We start from the raw sequence: 23120 nt of genomic DNA, 5'->3' as shown, positions 1-23120 counted from the left end.
TTAATCTTTTTTATTAATTATAATACAGACGCACCTCGTAAAGATAAAAATACGATTATTAAACAAGAACTTGAATTCCGTAAATTTGTTTGTATAAAAAAAAAAAACTAGTCCGAGACTATGATCTTTTCAAAACCAGTTTTATTTTTGATTTAATTTATTACTCGACGCGGACAGTTCAGGAAGCTTGTGTAGGAATCGAGTCTTTTCGTATGCATGTTACACGGAAGATTAATATTACAAAGAGGTAACATTTGTTCGTTTGTTTGTAGATTCTTAACCCGGTATAACTGGTCAAAAAAAGGCACTATATAAATAACTGTACATGTAATATGTGTGTTGCTTCTCAATAATAGTAATAAAAAACGTTTTATGTTCCTGCATTTTTAATACACGAAGACAAATAACATATTTTTTGATACTACATTATTAGGTCACATATCTTTTGATATTTGACAACGCGACTCACAGAGAATTCTTTAATAAATGTATTTGTTTTTTTAAATCGTCATGGGCAAAGCCTCGTCGTGTAATGCTAGTCTACAGAGACACGTGTAAGGATTAATTAAGATTGTATAACACAACGATTACACTTTATGAGAGCGTGAAAGACGAAAAAACAGATAAACTTTATAGATTGACGTTTTTGTACAACATAACGTTAGTCACAACCGCCATACAATGATACACGGTACAATCGTGTTCCGGTTGGAAGTGTGAGTGAGCCAGTGTAACTAAAGTCAAGACTTGAAGTGTTAGGCTTAGGGCCGTAGGTTTTCGCGTATCGGTTATGTAAAAAATGGTTATACCTACGCCGCAAATGTTTATGGTCAGCGGTAAAAGTTTAAAACTGTATCTATATAGTATTAGCTAGGAGCACTTTGTATTGCCGTCGAGCGCGTGCGCATCTAAGGTGTACACTCTTAATTCGACGATAGACGACATAAATCCGACGGGAAAGCCATCCTCATATTATATTAAAATTATAAATATTGGACATCACATACATTACTCTGATCCCAATGTAAGTAACTAAAGCACTTGTGTTATGGAAAATCAGAAGTAACGACGGTACGACAAACACCCAGACCCAAGACAACATAGAAAACTTATGAATTTTCTACATCGACTCGGCCGGGAATCGAAACCGGGACCTCGTAGTAGCGTACCCATGAAAACCGGTGTACACACTACTCGACCACGGAGGTCGTCCTCAGACACGAAACAGGTAAGACCAGAAGCTATAGCAAAGGCTTTCCATGCTTTGTGAACCGGGGCCAGCTACTCAACTAGTTTAATTATACCGAAAAATAAAAAAATAATTCATCCGTACCGCGATTATAATTGAGACATTCATACCTGTAGCTTTACAAGATATGAAATACATCAACAAGGTAGTCGGTTAAAAGTAATATACACACATATAGATGAAGTAACCGGACAGAAGCGACACGCGCCGTCACAATAGATATACAAAAGGTAGGTAGGTAACCTACCCCAGGTTTTATAACAAACTGGGCCTTAAAATAGTTTCATTAACACGACTATATTCATTAGAAATAAATATTTAAATCACGAAACAGGATATATGTTATTTAATCATGTTCATAATTATCTGTTATGATCTGGTTCTGACGCTCGTAACTTAATAATAATCATGTTAATATACATTTTTCGCCTTTACACTAAATACATATATAATTAAGTTCAATACATACATGTATGATATTTCTATGATCAACATATACAGTCATAATAGTATGGAAGTATTTCGTAGAAATCAAATCAATAAAATATTATTTGTGAAATAGTAATTTTGTTACAAAAACTGATAATTAACGTAAAAAATAAAACACAATAAAACGTAGAACTTAAATTATTTTATAAATTATTTTCAAAACAATTGTAACAAAAATGTATATCAACTGTTTCCTGTGAAATTAACAGACTGATTCAAACAAGTATTACTTAATATCGGAAGATTACTATGTATTGTTTAAAGCTAATGAAAATATATCATAACATAAATCTATATTTGAAAATGGAATTGTCTCTCGGAGTAAAGGCGATCGGTCGTATTAACGTCTGAGATGGCGCGTCGCGATACTCGCTTATAAGGCTGGCGTGGCGGCTCAGCGCGACAGTTTGTGGACGATCGTCAAGCATGGCGCGGGCACTGGCGACTGTTTGCGCTTTGCTACTCGTTTCGTACGGTGAGTGACACGAAATATGAAAAAAATACACATTCAACGGCTATCTGTGTACGTTCAAGTGATCAATTCGCGGTTATTTTTTTAAATATTTTAACGCGTAAGTTTGGCAAGTGTATAATCGAATCAAGATTACAGTATAGTTTTATCGGTAAAGTATAAAATTGGACGAATTATAAGTCTTGAATAACTACAAGACATTTTTAAATCGATAAATATTTTATGATAAATTTAAATCAGTGTTTTCGTTCCATCTTCGTACGATTAAATATATACAAAGTTACAGCTCGCACTTTTCAACTTGATTTTTTTTCTTCGTGAGTGTCTAAGTCGCGAAATGAGTAACTATGCTAAGTTTCGGATATCCTGTGATGAGAATTAATTGGTATTTCGCTTATATACATACTATGTACATAAATAAAAGTAAATAGGGTAAACAGAAAATTAATATTGTAGTCGTTTCGCGGTGTTTTTTTCTCAACCATAAATTGTTTCAAATATATATTTTATTTCGTTTAACATTCTGTGATAATATAAAAATACTATTTACTTCTAGAAGTTCTGTAAGCGATTGCATTAAGACTTAATTTTTGCATTTTAATTATGAAATTACGATTGAAGATAATAATTATATTTCAATCAACATATTTTGATACCAACTTAAATTGAAAATATATCTTATCTTAGTAAAGTACTGTACCGATATAAAACAACTTTCACATAGAATATATACATATATTGCCTCTTGGCATTCGGTATGTTTTAAAAGTAATATGTTTGTTAATTTTGTAAAATAACTTACTCATTAGATTTGAAAAAGAGAAACTCATCATTTAAATAATTTGAATAACTGTTATTTTTCGTAAATAGGTAGATGTGCCATCATCCTTGAGGACTAAGGTGTTATATTCCTTGGGCCTGTAGTGAATGTGGCTCAAACACCTTAAATCTGTGAAATATGTATATTGATATAGTCTAGCTACGCGGTTTCACCCATGTGTAAGCTTATGCCGACCCCATATGTTAATAACATAAGTGCGCTAGTAATTTATAGAATTGTAATTCTGGCGATAACGTTTGGGTGACTACCATCCACTTACCATTAACCTACCACCAAACACCGATACTGGTGTTTTGTTTGAAGAGCGAGTAAGCCAGCGTAATTTTTGACACAAGACATAACAAAACATTTCGTATCGGTGCATTAAAGTCCATTGGAAGGCGACCGCATACCATCAGGCTAATTCGATTTCGTACAGTTATTCTTGGATCTAAAGTTTTCTGATCGAACCGCTGGTTTGACTGTCAATAACATAGTACTTCTAATAATTTTATGCTCAATAAACTTTTTAAATAAGAATTAATTTTAAAAAAAGATACACAATGTGTGTGCACATGTGAAATCGTGGACGATGTGCAAGCTTTTTGGATATTGACTTACAGACAAAATAAAACGAGTCGGACAACGGGTCGCAGGTATATCTGGGCCAGGCCAAAATAAAAGAATCGCCGTTTTTTAGTTATATGCAGACATAGGACTGCAGCGTTCTGTGATCATATACACGTCGGTACGGATGCACTTTTGACTTTAAAAAATACTTATCGTATTTTATTATTAAAAACGACCATAATATCCGATAACGAAAATATTATATTTTCTGCATATACATACAAAAAACAATAGCGTCGTTTTTTATAAATCAGAGTGTTTATAATATTCTTATTATTATATAATTTATCGTTACACGTTGTTGGTTACCGAAGATTAGACGATACGACCCGAGCGATCGTCGCCACGGTGGTTCTTATCGACAGAGTGTAACTTCTACTGGTCAGGGATTATGCATAGTGCACAAGTCACCAATTACATAATCCGATGGAACGACAACCCACAGTCAGAGCCAGTTCAGGCGCAACAATATAGTGCTTTCTGAGGCACGGGAGAGGAATAATCGCCAACGATCATTTTTTTACTGGCCAGCGTCGCTTTTTAACTCAGAACTTCGGGATCTGAAGCCTTATAGCCTTATATAGATTAACTGTCTGATCAAAGAATAGGTAGTAGGTGTTAGAATAGAAGAATAGGTATAGGTAGTAGGTGTTGGGAAGACTGCGACTTTTTCTCTCCTTAAATATGAGAACTGGTCTTAGCCTTAATGTGTGGCTTATGTGAATGTGGCCGCTATCATCACAAAAAAATAATAACAACTAAAGGTTCCTTATGGGCGTAGTGGGCGAGCTAGTTTTTAATTGGTATCAATTTTTAATTTGATTTAACGAATTTTAGTGAACTTCTTAAATATTACTTGATAGACAAATACATTTCAGTATGAAATCCAAACTCATATCCAATAATGAAATTCCCGCGTCAGGTAAGGGTCGCTAATGGTGCAAGTTTAGCGGGTTAAGCGCGAGTGCGAGTAATGCAAATGAATATCATTACCCTCCTCGACTCAGTAAGGTAATATTAATATCAACAATCAGCTCGGCTAACGACAGCACCGATGAACTTAAGTCACCATAATCGCGTTTTAATCGCTAATGTCACGACACTTGTATACTTTATAAATATAATTACAGCAAGACATTCGGCTCGTGCAGCGCCCAGACTTACCTATAGTCTGCAACTTTACAATTTGTACAAAATGTAATTCGAGCAACTCATTTCTCCGATAGTGTTTCTTATAATCGGCCACTAATGCAAATATTTTGTAACAGTTATAATACAATGGAACATATCCATTTATTCCGATGGTATAGTTAGTAAAAGTCAGTGGGTTTTCCTGTCGTAAAATTCTCAGTCCACGGCCCATAGCCTGAAAATTGGAAGTTTGTTGGAAAGTACTTGCGCCATCACATCGAATACTGAAAGTAGACCTGAGTTAGCGCACAAACTTGTGCAGTATAATATGTTAAGCATTGGTGGTTGGTCCCGTCAGTTTGGCTATGGTTTCAAGACAAGTTCATAAAGTTTTAGATCCCGAATAGACTCCGTAAAGAGTTATTGAAATTCTCAGAAGCAGCGCAGTGTTCAACTCACGTGTTTCGATAACCACGTAAAGCTAATCAATTTTTAGTATAGCTGTGTTCCATTTAAGGTTGAATTTTCCAGTTTAATAGGCGTGAGTTACATATTTTGCTACGGCGCGTTCCTACCATTAGTGGCGCGTTGACCATTTGATAAATGGCTGATATATTTTATAGTATTAATGTCTGTGGATTCCGGTGCTTAACTCTCTTCCAATTGTAAATAAATAAAAAAAGCAGTAACAGCGATACCGATAGTATATTGTGTGGTTAAGCGGTTGCATTTAATCTGACAATCAATAAGTATGCTCTTACAATGAATAAAGGCATTAGACTTTTGTTACAAGTTGCACAAAAGTGTGCAACACGAGCATATTCCACCCAATAATTTCATTCTTTATATTTTAGCTAGTAAGGGATAGTAACTTAACTCAAACGCCGTTTTACTTTTTTTGCAAAGAAAAGGTCCTGCCGTGAAAAGGTTTCGTCGTATTTCGTTGACCCTATAGTTTACCGAAAGAGTACACTGAACCCATTTTCGCTTCACTCTCGTTCAAAGGAGACTTTAGCCTTACGCTTCATGAAGGTACATTCAACTTTAATATCCTTTTTAAAATCAATGTATGTAGGCGAGCTGGCAAATGGTTAATCTTAAGTGGTCACCATCATCCATAGACATAGACATATCTTGTGCCTGTGCTTAAACTTAAAAATGGAACAAAACTGTACTACAGTTTGGTGGTAGAATATGACTATATTATTACTCAGGCGAGCTTGAACAAAGCCTCAGCCTGGTTTTAACAAGGTTTGTTATCAATATGCTGCTCGTCGTTGAGCATTGTTGTTGCGTGCGTAAAATATCTAAATTGAACCCAAAAACCTGCAAGTTCACTGACAAAGTTCACCTCCATCACTGAGCACGAGGTGAATACATATCTGTAACCAGTACATAGAAAATACGGAAATAATTAGTGTAGCTAATGTCGAATATCACTTTCCATAATGCCACGATCGTGTTCTGCGGTGAGTTTCGACTTCGTTATCACGGAATAACTGCACAGATCACGCAATAAATAGCTATCAACGCACATATTGTTGCTACGGCACATTACTACTATTTATAACTACTACGTATTATTACATATAAATACATTTGTATTTATTATAAAAATACAATGGTCGTCATAAGACCATTTAGCAATTAATAATATTAATCGTAAACAATAATAAAATTATCACCGATTGATATATCTAAATCGATTATGATAAAGCTTTGTTGACCTCGCATTCTAACGTTAAGATACACGTGTTCTTGTTTAGGTAGGTATTTAGCCGACTTCAAAAAGGAGGAGGTTATCAGTTTGGCCTTTTTTTGTTTATGTTCCGCGATAGCTCGATTGTTAAACGATTATAATATTTTTTGTTCGATCGGTTTAAATATTATTTATTAACTAAAAGTTAGTAGTTAGTCTACATTTTTTTAATAATATTTCGACAATGTTTAAATGAAAACGATGAATGAAAATTAAATAAAGCTTTTATTTTTGTACACGAGTTGTATCCAAGAAAATACATGTTCATATCACAATACGTAAAACGATTGATCTGTGTATGTAATATAAATTATACTTTTGGTTTACGCAATCGCAATGTCTACAATGATGAAATGTTTGTAGACGGAATCCCGTTACATTTGAAATCCCCTAGTATGCCAGACAAACAGTACGAGTAATCATTAATTCTAAACAGTAAACGTCCGTATCACATGCATCACACGGAACGCATACTTTCAATACCGATTTGGAACATATCGGCCGATACGTTGTCTGCATCTAGATTCCGTAGCGCGTGCTACGCGACGCTACGCGAGCTACGGTGTTCCTATGTCCCGTACAAGTAGCGACTAAAATAAATTCTCAATTACTCGTGAAATTACGAGGTAGAATGAATACTTTCATAAATGTACTTTATAATAAATTTTACGAGTCACGAAACCTTGTGTAACTTGTGTTATAAATAAAACTAAAACATTTCGAAGACCGATTTATTATATACAAATGAGTCTCACGTGTGAGGAAGTAGCCGTGACTACAGTATCTCTAATCTGGCCTAATAACGTGCGTCAGCTATTCAACATGCAAATAAGTAATTTAACTTTGCAGTGCGGGGTGCGCCTCGGGCACTGCGAGACGGCTCCGATTGCGAGGTGCGCGCCCAGCTGCAGTCTGGGTGGGTGTGCGGCGTGCGTCGCGTCGCCAACAACCGGACGCACTTCGCTAGCTTCCTGGGTGTGCCTTACGCAGCACAGCCTCTAGGCGAACGGCGGTTTCGAGTAAGTAAACCTATCAATAAATCCGCATTATGTGATGTTGATACTATGATGTTTTGTTTTATCAAGATTGAGGCGTATACATAAGATTATAGACATTTGCATTGTATGTTTTTATTCAATGCGCCTCCAACCATGGGCTTTAAGACGTACGACGTAAATTCAAATCAGCACCACTAAAACGTAGGACTCTCGCGTTACTTAAATTGTTCTCATTATCTTTCAGGAGTTAGAGCCTGTGAAGCCATGGGATGGCTTTTATGACGCATCTAACGAAGGACCTATTTGTCCTCAACACGACGTATTTTATGGACCCCTCTTGGGCTCTACCAACATGAGCGAAGCTTGCATATACGCCAACATCCATGTACCTTTGAATGCTCTACCTGGGTACAAGACACCGAAACCAGCTCAGGAACTTCTACCTCCTTACGAAGCAGGTCTCTCTGAAAAAGAGGAGGACCCTGGTCTACCGATCTTAGTATTCATTCACGGAGGTGGCTTCGCTTTCGGTTCTGGAGCAACGAGTCTTCATGGTCCAGAGTATCTCATGCAGAGAGACGTCATCGTCATCACTTTTAACTACAGGTAAGATAGCAACTGTAACGAGACTACTCGTTTGAATTACCAGTTTGTAAAATTTTCCAGTTGAAAAAACTTTATTCGTTTATTTTTATTATATATATTTATTGGTCAAATTAGAATTTCTTTCAAAGAATCATTTGATATATGAAGTTAACATATCTCATTTTTGCTTCTTATAAATTTTAAACGTAGATTCTAAGCTTGAAGTGGTTATTAGAGGCACATATACCTTGATCCACATAAGTGACATGGACATAATAGCAATAACTAAGTGACCACATAATTACCTGCTTCTTTTATCATACATCACACAATAACCCATAAACATATAACATACTTGCCAAGCATTAAGCTTAATTGAATATACATAGCTCTAATAATCATTTTAACTTAATTTAACTTCTTAGTTATGACATACAATAAGATACATTGTGAAGTCGTCTTCTTAGTTTCCAATATAATAGTGTATACGTAGATTACTACAAATTATATTTGAGATAGATTAACTTTTGAATTCGTTGCCTCTTTTTTCTCATATGTCTCAACAGAATCTTACTATATGCCTAATCGATTAAAGAATATTTTCATAAAATAAGGAACACTTACATTATAGCCCTCTATCCTTATCATCGTAGCGATTGTAGATATTTAGTCGTGATGAGTAAAAAAATTGACAAATAAAATTAATATTCATAACATTTGTCTAATATAATAAAATGTATTTTGTTTACCTTTTTTACTATCGTGATAAAACTAGAACCGATCGATAGCTCGGAACATTCGGTAACAGTTGAAAACACGTGTCCGAATAAAACAAGGTCATTGTCAAAATTCTCATGGTACGAATAAAAACGAAACAAAAATGTCAACCGGTTTGAAGTTATTTTATTCATACTCTAATAATAATGAGGAAAAAACCGACAAATATAAATGTTGCGTAATGTTGACCGCTAGCGACGTACATATTTATTTATTTTTATATGAAGGTTAAGACGAAATAAAATTACTAAATATAATATTTTTTATAGAACCAGCTTGAACGGATTAGTTTGTATATAATTATATTAGTATTTATTTATATTTTAGATTGAATGTGTTGATGTGAAAATTGACGCAAAGTGTAAAGTCTAATATAAAATATATAATATAAGGACTTTACATTTCGAGGAAAATATCTCGGGCGCACAGGCGGCGGATTTAGGAGATAATAACAAATTTTATTTTTTATAACATTGAAAATACTTTTCTGTAGAATTACTGACAAAACATACAGGTAGCTTAATTTTGTAAGATCTGTTCATGGTCCATTATCAAAGCTTAGATTATTATGTAAATAAACCCATCATCAAACATCAAGTTTCAGTAAGGAGAGAGATGTATAAAAACACGCAGACCTAAAATATTTCTTTTTTACAATTCTCTAATACTTTAATAACACATGAAAGCTGACGGAGAACACGGACATAGAATTATGTATATAGATTTCGATCGCGCGCAGACAGATTTTATCTTAACTCCAAATTATAACAAAAATTAACGTTTATTACTACATATACAATTATACATAAATAGTTTATTTTTTTATTTCCGTTTTTAATTAAATATGGGCTATTTTTAACTTGATAAGCAAGTTTCATATTGTATATGAATATAATGTACACTGTATTAAAATAATGTTTGTGTAATATATTGTAGACTAAAATTTGGAGGTCGTCCTCATATTCTTATTCTCCATCCTCGTATTTAAGAAGGCAGTATTCGAATACTACTATATTAAATACTTAATAATATCATAAGTTATCTGCAAAGCTTTCTCTATAGATAATTTGGTCCAACTTTCGTAGCGAAGTCTCAAACAGATACCTAGACCTAATTTTATAACTTTATCGAACTCGTTTTTCAGGTTAAATGTCTTCGGCTTCCTATCTCTGAACTCGTCGAGCATCCCCGGTAACAACGGTCTGCGTGATATGGTAACCCTGCTGAGATGGGTGCAGGCCAACGCCCGCTCGTTCGGCGGAGACCCCAACGACGTGACGCTGGCGGGGCAGAGTGCCGGAGCCAGCTGTGCACACTTACTGTCTTTGTCCAAAGCCGCTGATGGTTTATTCCAGAGGTAATTTTGTTTATTTTTTAATTTTTTTCACAAACAACTGAAGGCGTTTCTGATCAACGTTTTTGGGAAAAACTACAATTATGAGTTTGAAAAATTTCAGTTTCAACGTATAGGCAATTCATTGTAATTTTTTTTAGAATGTTGTTACATATAGTTTTATTTTATTTAAATGATTCATAATCCCTTATTATTCAATTACAAGTTTTTAGAAATGTTTTTTTTTTTTACCATTTATAGAGATAAAAACTTTATCCAGTAAATCTCTGTTATTGCAGACTAATATTGATGAGCGGTACCGGTATGCCTAGCTTTTTTACAACTTCTCCAGTATATGCTGAATCCGTGGCGAATCTATTTTTATTCAACCTCGGTATCAACGTCACAGACCCAGAGGACATCCATCGACAGCTGATAGACACGCCGCTCCAAGATATCATGAAAGCCAATAAGCAAATTCAGGATCAATTTGGACTCATAGCTTTTCTACCCGTTGTCGAATCTTCATTCCCAGGCGTCACCACGATTTTGGACAACGACCCTGATGTTTTGATATCAAAAGGATGCGGAAAAAATATACCGCTAATAGTTGGTTTTACGACAGCAGAGTGCGAAGCATTCCGTCCGAATTTTGAGAAATTTGACATATTGAGTCGCATAAAAGAGAATCCACTTCTAATTTTGTCGCCCAATCTTATTTACAAAGTGCCGATTAAGGTCGCGTTGGATTTGGCACAGAGAGTCGAAAAGAGGTATTTCGATGGAACACCAACCATGGATAAATACATTAGGAGTTGCTCGGATACCTTTTATGTTTATCCCGCTATGAAATTAGCAGAGAGACGAGTTTTAATGCAAGGAGCTCCGGTGTTCTTGTACCAATTCTCTTATGAGGCGGATTTCAGCGTAATGAAGGCGGCCAGAGGGATTTCGTACAAGGGCGCTACCCATGTAGAAGATCTGACGTTCGTCTTCCGAGCGAATGCCATGGATGGCGTAAAAGGCTTTTCGCCTCCTTCGCGCAAAGATGAACTTATGGCAAACTGGATGACAATGTTCGTTAAAAACTTTATGTATTGCAAGTAAGTACAAACGAATAATTGTTTATAATTTTATAATAATAACAGTTTTATGACAAATATTCGCACAATTTTTTGTAATTTACAATTTATATCTAGTTATAGATGTTGCTTACACAAGAAAAAAAGGTTTAATCATTTTTTATTTAACACCGTATGCAATACAAAATTATACTTCAATACTGACAAACGTGGAATTAGTGTCTTTTGATGACACTTAATCTAAATCTTAATTAAGGAGCAGTTTTTGATTCACCAAATTTTCGTTTTCAGCGACCCGACTTGCAATCAGCGTCCACTGTCAAACTGGCCGGCAGTCGAGGAGCCGTTGCCTGTGCAGTACCAGAACATCAACATGCCCATGTTATTCAGGTTCACGGAGCTGACCGATGAACAACAAGACATGGTGCAGTTCTTTGACAGTTTACAGAACAGGACCAGTTAAATAAGGGACATTATACATGTGGTGTGTTACTTGTGTACCGTGTGTGATCGTGTGACTATTTATTTTCTAATTAAGGTCAAGATTGAACCGTCCACAATGATTGGATTTAACTGTACCTGAAATAATTCATTTATAGATTTGTAACCTTTTAATTTCTGTTACTAGGTTAGTGTGTGCTATTATTATGATTACATTTTAGATTTTGCTTTTTTATAGCTAAATTTAATTTAGCGATAGGTTTTATTTTCTGTAATTTTAATGAACTACGACTAAAACTGAAATTATCAGTGCATGACTGAAGCCAAACAATTGCATCTATTTGAGTATGTATAATGAGTTATAACAGACAGTGATTATATTTCTATCCTCAATTTTTAATAATGGACATATTTTTTTAAATTTGATTATTTAAGTTGATATTTTTAAAAATTTGTAAGGTTTCTATGCAAATTAAGAATAGAAATGACTCTACAGTCCCTACAGACTGAGCATACATACATACATAGCCTCAGCAAGATACATATAACAGACCAACCATGATAGAGATTACTCTCTTGGTGTTAATTAATCATAAAAATTGCATCGACCAAGTCTATATTTATATAATAATTTTTATTATAATGTATGATATAAATGGTATTTTTAATACACTTAATTTGATTGCTATTCTATTTATAGTAATGAACTTTAAAAATTGTGACAGAAATATCAGCAATACAATTTAATTATGACGATTTATGAAACGATTTATGATTTATGAATTATTTAAAAAACTAAACATTCAATTTACTATTGAGTTCAGCTTTCTAATAGTTTCAGTCCAGTGTTGTGGACGAGTTGACATGAACGTATTACTAAGATTAAGCTAGTTTTAAGATTTTTAGGTACTGACTCTGTCGTAAGTTGTGTGTAAAGTGAAATAATTTGATAGGCAAACAATATGATTGTAACTTGGATGAGTTTTTGTTAAGCTGAACATATCTTTGTACTGCAGCTTGTAGTCTTATGAAGTTAATTTAGTTTACAGAAAGTGTACAGCATAATCGGTAATAATAGTTATAAGTTTAGTTTGTAAACAGTTTTTCACATAATGTACTTAAGATTTTGAATAAAATATTATGTATAAAAACTGAATAAAATATTTCATTTTTGATAGAATCTCGTGGTGTTTTATTAAATTTAGAAATGGATTATTGATGACCCGAATTATAATAATAAGAAGTCCTGTACTCTAGAACCTCTCGAGGCGTTGGTACTGGAACAGGTCTGAATGCGGTTCCCAACTATGGGATATAAGAAGTTACATTTCTTTTGGCTTTTATCACACCGCTCCTGTCATCACTTCAGCAAACAAAATAAAGTATTGATTCGTGGCGGCAGATTAATTGATAAATATACATATAAATCTTTACTGGGTATAAGATGACATATATCAAAGGCATTTACTATCGTCATTTTATTTAAAAAATATAAAACACAATTGTTTATCTATCGATTTAAACAAAGATCTACTTTGTTAAAAGTCAATTATTTTAAAGATTTAATTAAGTAATATTGAATCATAACGCGGAAGAAATTAGTCCAAACAGCGACGCGACACAATGACTTCATCATTAAACAAGCAATAATACGCGGCAATTTTGAATTTCAATAGCGAATATTACGATTCAATAGTAAAAGGTAAAAGTGCATTGTGCTGGAAACGAGGTACATTCGCAGGATCCGTCGGATGCTCAATGTAGTCACGTCAATTGAATGAAAGAAATATGGATATGAATATTTCAATCGAAGCATTTTATTAATGCTTTTGCAAATGGATTCTTTATTTAGATTAGATCTATAGGATATAGGCCAACAAAACTGGTAAATTACTCGACTATCTTAGGTTATTTTACAAATGACAAAATTCTTGCTTGCTTCCATTGTAACGAATATACTCTGTAACGTTTGATCAATATAAAAAACAAAGTAAGTATATTTTGCTGGGCATAAAAAAAAATGAAAGAAGAACCTGAACCAAATGAAATTTCAAATTCACAATAATTCGATACGAGCAGACAAAATACTATATCCATCTTCGCCACATCTCTATAAAATTACGTACTTACCGCTTCGATGAACGAGCATGAACTTTAAGCATTTCAGGACCAATACTACCAATACTGATAAGATAAATCTCACACTTCGAAGCATTTCCTGAGATAAATAAATACATTTTTCGTATCGACCGATCGGAATTAAGTCATTTATTTACTTTGATTGGAATAAAATGAGACAAAGATCATATACTGCAAATAAAATATTAAATTGCTACACCTCAGTCCACAATATTCTAACGCACGAGACTTGATGAAAATCGTAATTCACCAAAGCGCGAACTCGTATCATCGGCACGCGATTGATGTTTTACAGTCAAAGCGCGATAACACCGCACTGATACCTTATGAACGAGCGGACGGCTTACACGGCTGGCCGTATTGATAAAGCGTAAACCCTCACAATATCAACCAACGAGATATCTGGGAAAGAAACGGTACCACAAACAAAAACAGGATATATCTTCCAAAGGAACAACAAGTTCGGAAATTAATGATGGCGACGTATACAATCATTGTCATCTCTTTAAAGTTGCTTTTAACACGGATCTCCGCGCAGGACGTGATAAACACAGCTCAGGGGAAGATCCGCGGCGCCCATAGAGATGGCTTCGTTTCCTATCAAGGAATTCCGTACGGGTCGATAGGTGGAGACAATGGAAGATTTAAGGTAAGTTGAGGATTTCCCCGTGTTTGAAATTTGCAAATATGTTGTATTTGTTTTGACACTATAACGTACACTTGATACTTATATTATCAAGTGAGTTTCTCCGTTGTGTTACGTATCCTAAGCAAGCAGTCTTAATGGCAGTCTTGCCAATGTTTATGACATATCTATGACACTTGCGACATATACATTGTTTTATTACAGCACGCTGGCCTAGCGCCGACGTGGACAGACGTCAGGGAATCGAACGAGATCCATTGCTACACAAGTTCCCCAGTCGAGGATTGCTTACAATTAGACGTCCACGTCCCGCCCGGGTCCAACCTGCCGGTCTTGGCCTGGGTGACTGGGGGCAGTGGTCGGTATAACCCCTCGTTGTTGGTGAAGCAAGGCATCGTCGTAGTGACTATTAGACACAGGTGAATACCTTCTTCATCACTGACTAAACGGTGAACCAAATCAAGCGTTAGTCTTTATACTTTATAAATTAACTCTTGGTTGGCAGGTTGGGAGCAGTAGGTTTCTTATGTTTAGGCGAAGATAAAATCCCAGGCAATGCAGGTTTGAAGGATGTGGTACTGGCTTTGCGCTGGGTTAGAGACAACATTATCGCTTTTCATGGAAACCCAGACAAAGTGATAGTAGCTGGACAAAGCTTTGGAGCCGCTTTAGTAGAATCCTTGATGCTGACACCAATGGCTACCGGGCTGTTCCATGGGGCAATTCTGCAAAGCGGTACAGTTTTGGCCCCTTGGGCTTTCAACTACGACGCAGAAAATCGAGCAAAGTTCTTAAAAATGAACTTCGACGAAAGTAAGGACATGCACTTTTTAAACAAAGTTGGGATTGCAGATCTAGCCGGCAGATCTGAAGATCTCGAGGTTCCTTACTTGCCATTCGGTGTCTGCATAGAAAAACCCCTAAAGAGTCAGGAAAGGTTATTGTCTCAGGCTCCTTTCGACATAATGTCGACTGGCAACATGTCTAAGGTCCCCATGATAGTGGGGTACACCAACAATGAGGCGTACGTGTTTGCTTCGATGCTGAAAAGCGCAAAAGCTTTAGCCAAAATGTCTAAGGGAATGGAATTCTTGCTTCCGAGTGAATTGCAAACCAACAAAAGAGATGTACCACAACTAGTCAACAAAGTCCACGATATGTACTTCGAAGGGAACATGACGATGGCATCGTTGTTAGCTTACCACAGGTAATTAAATAACAAATCATTAGAAATACCTTTCAGAACCTAAGATGCTGACGTTTAAAATATATTTCAAATATGATATTCTTTTACAGAGACGCCTACTTCTTAGGTCACATTCACAGGAGCGTACGCCTACACGCTTCGTTCAGCGACTCCGTGTATTACTATCAGTTCTCCTACTTGGGGAATGTGGGCGTGGAAGGTGAACCAGGCGTGATCAAGACCGGGGCAGCGCATTCGGATGAACTGGCATACTTGTTCCCAGCGAAGGGTGAGAAATTAGAGGATGAAGACGGAATTGTACAAGAGAACATTGTACGACTTTGGACAAATTTCGTGAAGCATTTGTAAGTTTTTTCAACGAGTAGGTACATTGACTGTAAACTGTGTATTTTTTTTCTGTAATAAAACGACCATTGCAAAGATGTTGAGATTATGAATGACTATTGAAATATAAACAAAGTATTTCGCTTCCAGGAATCCAACGCCGGAAAGCGAACACTTCCTGTGGGAGCCCGTAAACCCCCACGATGTTCGGCTCTTGGATATTAACGTGGATCTGAACATGATAGACTTTCCTCACAAAAGGAAAACGCAGATGTGGAAAGACATTTACGAGAAATATTACTTCGAAAACAGACGGAGCAGCGCCCAGTAATCTTAAAACGCTCAATAATCTGTAAACACGTATTGGAACACAAATATTAAAATATTTTATATACACTATATTTTATTTAAACATACAGATATATGAGCTACCTACGCAACCGACTTCGTGCGGGTGAAATAAGAAAATTATTTACTATGTGATCGCATCGCCATCTGTCGTGTCTAATCAAAACCATGTATCAAGTTTCATCAAAATCGCTCCGTTTGTGAGGAGTCTTACTGTTCAACGATCAGCTGACTTGTTACAACATAATGCAGGCATAATGTCAAAAAGCACTCACCAAACAGATCTGTTCTTGCAATATTTCGTTGAGAAATGTTGAGGGTACCGGTAGGGCAGATTCACATTCTTTAAACGAATAACTAACAATGTGATCTTAGATTCACTCACCTGAAACAAAAAAAAATCGTTTTTAAATCTGTTCGCAACATCATGACAGTTTCTATGCGGATATCCGCCGGATATCGTTAGCTAACACATGTTTACTGTATTGTATATTTCATAAAATTAATTACGATATTTTTCATATACTATAACTTGACATAAAAATATCGATCAAACCATTTCAATCAAAATATGTTTTATTCATCAATCGCCATGTATTGTGTTGGTTAGTGTTGGTTTACATGTAAAGTTACCACCCGTTCGTTAAGTAGATTCTACTGAGAAAAAAGGCAAGAAACTTGAAATTTTAATTACTGCGTACTGACATACTCAAAGATAATAAATAGACGATAAAGATATAGGTACCTAATAATACTTTTATATAGCGCATGAACTTTGTATTATTTGTTTTATGAAATTTATACAAAGTCCACGCTTTAATAATATAATCTTGTATTAGATAATATTGTTGTTTATCTATGTCTTTAATTGTACTTCTTATTTTGTTAATAGGCCAAGTTATAAATAATTGTCGAATCTTATTATAGAAACCAATACCTTGCCTCCAAAAAGGCATTAATTTTGCGGAGTCGGAGACCAGATATTATTAGTTTACCTTTCCTCCTCGAGTCCATACAACTTGTTGTTGATGAACAATAAATAACACTGAGTGAATTGACTTCCTCTTTTGAGTGCCATGAGCTCCCGTGCCAGAAGAAGTCGGTCTTCCTTAACATACTCATACTTAAGTTCAAAGTTATAAGATAAAACAAGCTAAGAATTACAAAAATATATATAATAGTTAAAGGTAGAACGCGTGCGTGTGTCTCTCTCTCTGTGTGTGTGTGTGTGTGTGTGTGTGAATTGTTGAAAATGAAACAAATTGTTACAATTATATTTCGAAAAATTATTTACATATTATAGTTAATTTACGAGTATATAATATTGTTGTAAACATATTGGGAAGCAACTGTGAGTATAATCGAATGCTTTACATAAATCACAGAATACGCCAATCTGTGGGTCAGTCAGTTCTCCCATGCATCGTAAATAATATATATGTCTAAATACTGCCATTTCAACACCGGTTGTTGAGCCATCTCTAGTAAAGTCGAATTGTTCACTATGACAAATAATATTTATTTCCCATCTCGGCTACGCACGGATGCAACGCATACGTTACGTTATATAACCACAGAATGTCTTTATATATGTCACCTTAAGATTACAAAATTCGTTAGATTACAATCTGATATAGATTGTAATCTGTCGAAAATTTATGAAGTGTAAAAAATGATTGCAATTTAACGCATTATTTTTCGCTACATTGTAATCTATCGAAGTTAAGCTGTTAGATTACAATCTATCCCGAGTCAAATTGGCAAATGTCATTCTGATAGCTCGGTCTTATTGTAAAAGCGACGAGTTATATGTCACCGTTTTTATTCGGTAGTTTACATTATCGAAGTAAATTTCAGTTCTGTATGTTAGTGATAATAATCAATTAGTTTTTAAAATTAATATATTGGTGCAGTAGCTTTAATATTTATAAATTGATATCCTACGGCGATATATATATTCGATACAAGATTTGGTGCTGATATCGGTTATTTCTAATATGTCCACGTCAGCCCTAGTGTGGCAAGCTACTCTAAATTTACATGTGCTTAATTAGCTTTTATAATTCGCTCATGCTTTAAAAGACAAATAAATTACTCCATCAAAATTAAATTAAATTAATAAATAAATAATTTACATTATTGGTGTCAAAGAAAACAATCTATATTAATATCATAAATGTGAAAGTAACTCTGTTTGTCTGTCTGTCTGTCGCTCTTTCACGACGAATCCGCTGAACCGAATTTGATACAATTTGGTATGAAACAAACTTTCTTAAAATTCAATCCAAGAACGAACATATGCTACTGTTGTTGTGTACTACTACATGTTGTCTAACACATGACAAACAACACCCTGTAACGTGAGCAAAGCTGCGGGCGACTCATAGTTCAACATAATTAAGTATAGAACCAACCACCGGTTTGGAAAAATAAATTCACATTCACTCCTTCATTTCATAGGCCTGGACCTGTAAAGAAACTCAGCGATACAGAACATACCTCTGATGACTGTCTGTAAGTCTATATATAAGAGTTATTTTGTATTTTTTTATTCCGTTATACGAATATCTAAACATAGAAAAAGCTGTGTTTATCGCAGCTGCAAGTGGTGTAATAATAATTGATAAAAGTGCTCATATAGATAGTAAATTAAGCTTGTATCGTCGCGAGGAAAAGTGTCAACAGATTTAACGAGTAAGGTTTTAAGCTTTATTTATTAATTTACAATAGACAGACATTCACACATATGAAACAATACTTATTTGAGGAGTGAGTGAGCTAGTGTAACTACGGGCACATGGAATATAACAAAGTTTGAAGTTGACCCAAGTTTGGTGATTGACGTGCGCTGTTGTCTATGAGCAATGGTGACCCCTTACCAATTGCGCGTTCGACTAATTACATCATAAAAAATAATTGTATACTAATTTCTATGTAAGCAACAATATTTCCAATGACACCAAAGGTGATCGATCTTGTATCACTTTTAACTTCGAGTGTACCACTCCTTATTAAAAGCAGTTTTCAGCCCAATATAAGGCTGAGGGTTCGTCACCATGACACACATATAGAAATCTAATATAATTCAGTATATTTGAAACTAAAAATGTGGGCTTTCATATTTTTCGTAGCGATCGGCGCTTCTTACATTGCAGCCGACGTAACTGATGAAAGTGTAGGAGTGGCTGGGAATATTTCCAACGTAAATAACGCCACGGGCCCTCGGCGAGCTGAAAGGATTGAGGAAGTCACTGAAATTCTCGTCGAAACGGAATACGGGCCGGTGCGCGGATTTAAAGTTCATCAAATACTACCCGTATCCGTTTTCCGTGTGGAAATCCCTCAGAATTTCGTCCAAGTCACCATCCAAAGGAATAACTCTTAAACTTGGTGTATGTTTTGTAAGTTGTCCTTATAAATAAATAAATAAATAAACATTAATGGGAGCTACTCGGGGTCTACTATTGAAGCCATGTATCGAAAACGATACCGGTTTGCTCACTGAATCGCCGTGGAATACTTTCAACAATGAAGTGTTGAGAATATCAATAATGACGGGATCAGCAAATCAAGCCGCGATGGAAATGGCACTAGCCCACACTGAAGAGAGTTTGTCTCAGTTAAATAAAGATTTCTCTCAGTTACTACCGAGTGACCTTAAATTTGATAATGTGGAGGAAAAAAAAACGAATCGGGCAACAAGTAAAATCAGAATACTTTGGAGAGAATAACATCACAATGAACGATAGTTCATAATATTTCGGTTAGGTTAGAGTTTTTACAATTTGATTGAAATCGACTTCGATAGATTGTTAGCTACCGAATAATAACGGGGAAATATGATTGGGCGCTCTTATAATAAGACCGACCTATCAGCAAGAGCTTTCGACAGTCGGCAATTTGACGCGTGACAGATTGTAATCTAACAGTTCAACTTCGATGCAATTTAACGCATCATTTTTAGCTACATAATAGGTTAGGGAAAAAGTTTCTTCGTAATTTATATGAAAATTCAAAAAGTTTTTTTTATAGTTTATTTACATTTGACTAAAGTATGTAGGTGCCATTTTGTTCCATAACTTTTTGCCATCTTGTTGGTAGTGACATGATCCCATTGCTGTAAAAATTTTGGGGCTTCTGTACGAAAAACTGCGACAAGTGGTTTTGGCAGTCCTCTCGTGATGTTAACCTGACACTGTCTAAGGAATTCTGCAGAGACCGAAACAGATGAAAATCTGAAGGTGCAAGGTCAGGACTATACGGCGGATGCATTAATACCTCCCAGCCAAACTCTCGTAATTTTTGTTGAGTGGCTAAAGATGTGTGAGGTCTAGCGTTGTCATGGTGAAAAACCACACCCCTTCTGCTGATCAATTCTGGCTGTTTTCTCTCAATTTCTTGCTTCAATCTCATCAATTGTTCGCAATACAGTTCTGAATCGATGGTCCTGCCGGGCGGTAACAGCTCATAATGAATGATGCCTTTCCAATCCCACCATACACACAGCATTGCCTTGTTGCGAGGTAATCCGGGTTTTGCCACAGTCTGTGAAGCTTGACCGGCCTTTGACCACGATCTTTTTCGCACGTTCTTGTCGTATGTGATCCACTTTTCATCACCAGTTATCAGCTTCTTCAAAAATGGTTCGGTTTCATTACGTCGTAATAAAGAATCACAAATTAGTACACGGTTCATTAGTATCATTCTTCGTATTCGTATCATTCTTTCAGTGAGTTCATGAGGCACCCATATATCGAGCTTTTTTGTGTAACCAGCTTTATTCAAATGAGTCAAAACCGTTTTGTGGTCAATTGCCAGTTCTTCAGCTACATCGTAACTACTAATATGCCGATCTTGCTCCACTTTTTCAAAAATGGCATCTATTTTGTCCGTAACAGGGCGACCAGAGCGAGATGCATCTTTGATATCAAAATTTCCGGCTTGAAAACGCTTAAACCAAACTTGCGCTACTCTCACAGATACTGCATTAGGTCCATAAACATCACAAAGTTTTTTCGCGGCTTGAGTTGCATTTTTACCTTTTTTATAGTAAAATTTTAAAATGTATCAAATTTCTTCTTTAGATTCACTCAACCTAATATTATATATTGTAAACTAGAATGTAGCGAAAAATAATTTCGTTTACAGTTTACAATCTGACTAGATAGATGGTAATCTAACGATGTTTGTGGCATATCCATTAGTGAGTTCACAGTAGCAGATAAATTCAGGAACTATCACAAGCTCACTTAAAACATTGACACTTCAGATTGCTTAAGTATGATTTAGTGGTAGCTTCACTTCATTGTAAAATGACGATTCAAAAGTACTTATAAAAGCCTACTTGAATAAAGTTTATTTTGATTTTTTTAATGGTTTGGCCGAGATCCGACGGTCGGGTAGCTCGAGGCATGATTAGTAAAGTGCTCATAGTCCACCTGTTGTCAGGCGGGTTTGTCTGTCACATTCCACCAAGTGCACTGGCGCGGTCCAGGGATGTGATAACGACTCAGGGCATAGTGCGGGGGTCCTATGCGCCCCGCCCACAGTACTAAACCTACCTAGGCTAACTACCCTACAGCTGGCTGCTCAAGCGTTACAACAATTTTTTCGTGTCATGATACATGTAAATCTAATTTGCGCATCTGTTAGATTTTATCAGTTGGGTGAGTTAATTGGCAAATAATGTTTGTTTGATAATTATTATGTTTAATTGATGAAAAGCCACATAGTTACGAGATTACAATTTATTGTCGGATAAGCTTTTTTCAAATAATCTAATTAATGATAGACAATATTTTCGGTTTAATGATAATGTTTTCCTTGTTTGTACCGCTTCTACAATTATATCATACATATACTCTATGACCCGAAAGGAAATTTTCGGTAAAAGTTTACGAGGACAGGCAATGTATATATGTAATTATGGTATTATGGAAGTTTTTCACAAAACTTATATTGTTTCTGAAAGAGTAATTATGGTACAAAAACTGACAATTGTGTTGAATAATTGAAGCACATCTGTTGAACTTGAAACAATTCAAAAGTTACTTTCAAAACAATTATACGAAAATATAAAATGAAATTATATTAAAGCTGTTCCCTGTAAATGCCAATAAATTTATATCCAGGTAAAATTGTATTAGAATCAGCTCAGTAATGATTGTCTCATCAAGCGATAAAATACGCTGATTTAAACAAGTATTATTTTAAAAAAGAAGTTAACTATCTATTGAGAACATACAAAAACAACAGCAGCCTGTAAATTCCCACTGCTGGGCTAAAGGCCTCCTCTCCCTTTGAGGAGAAGGTTTGGAACATATTCCACCACGCTGTTCCAATGCGGGTTGGTGGAATACACATGTGGCAGAATTTTTATGAAATTTGTCACATGCAGGTTTCCTCATGATATTTTCCTTTACCGCTGAGCACGAGATGAATTATAAAGACAAATTAAGCACATGAATCAGCGGTGCTTGCCCGGGTTTGAACCCGCAATTATCGGTTAAGATGCACGCGTTCTAACCACTGGGCCATCTCGGCTCTTGAGAACATATGTATATCATAACATAAATCTATATTTGAAAATCGGACTGTCTCTCGGAGTAAAGGCGATCGGTCGTATTAACGTCTGAGATGGCGCGTCGTGATGCTCGCTTATAAGGCTGGCGTGGCGGCTCAGCGCGACAG

At 35.6% G+C, this 23120-nt stretch overlaps 3 protein-coding genes across 4 annotated transcripts in view; 2 read left to right on the top strand and 1 right to left on the bottom strand.

Annotated features, from left to right (window-relative positions):
- LOC124538509 (serine/threonine-protein kinase D1) overlaps nt 1–23120 on the bottom strand; it is an 89046-nt gene that overhangs the window by 31802 nt on the left and 34124 nt on the right. The window lies entirely within an intron of this gene.
- On the top strand, nt 2125–12946 carry LOC124538510 (juvenile hormone esterase-like). The gene is made up of 6 exons (XM_047115594.1): nt 2125–2213; nt 7400–7569; nt 7793–8154; nt 10055–10267; nt 10543–11346; nt 11617–12946. Exons 1-6 carry the CDS (start codon nt 2165–2167, stop codon nt 11786–11788), a joined length of 1770 nt encoding a protein of 589 aa, XP_046971550.1. The 5' UTR covers nt 2125–2164; the 3' UTR covers nt 11789–12946.
- LOC124538512 (carboxylesterase 5A-like) lies at nt 14247–16433 on the top strand. The gene is made up of 5 exons (XM_047115596.1): nt 14247–14554; nt 14756–14970; nt 15057–15758; nt 15848–16102; nt 16233–16433. Exons 1-5 carry the CDS (start codon nt 14378–14380, stop codon nt 16411–16413), a joined length of 1530 nt encoding a protein of 509 aa, XP_046971552.1. The 5' UTR covers nt 14247–14377; the 3' UTR covers nt 16414–16433.

The sequence above is a fragment of the Vanessa cardui genome, chromosome 20 (assembly GCF_905220365.1).
Source record: "Vanessa cardui chromosome 20, ilVanCard2.1, whole genome shotgun sequence".
NCBI lineage: Eukaryota > Metazoa > Arthropoda > Insecta > Lepidoptera > Nymphalidae > Vanessa > Vanessa cardui.
The sequence above is the reverse complement of the archived record's forward strand: the minus strand, read 5'-3'. Positions and strand labels throughout refer to the sequence as shown.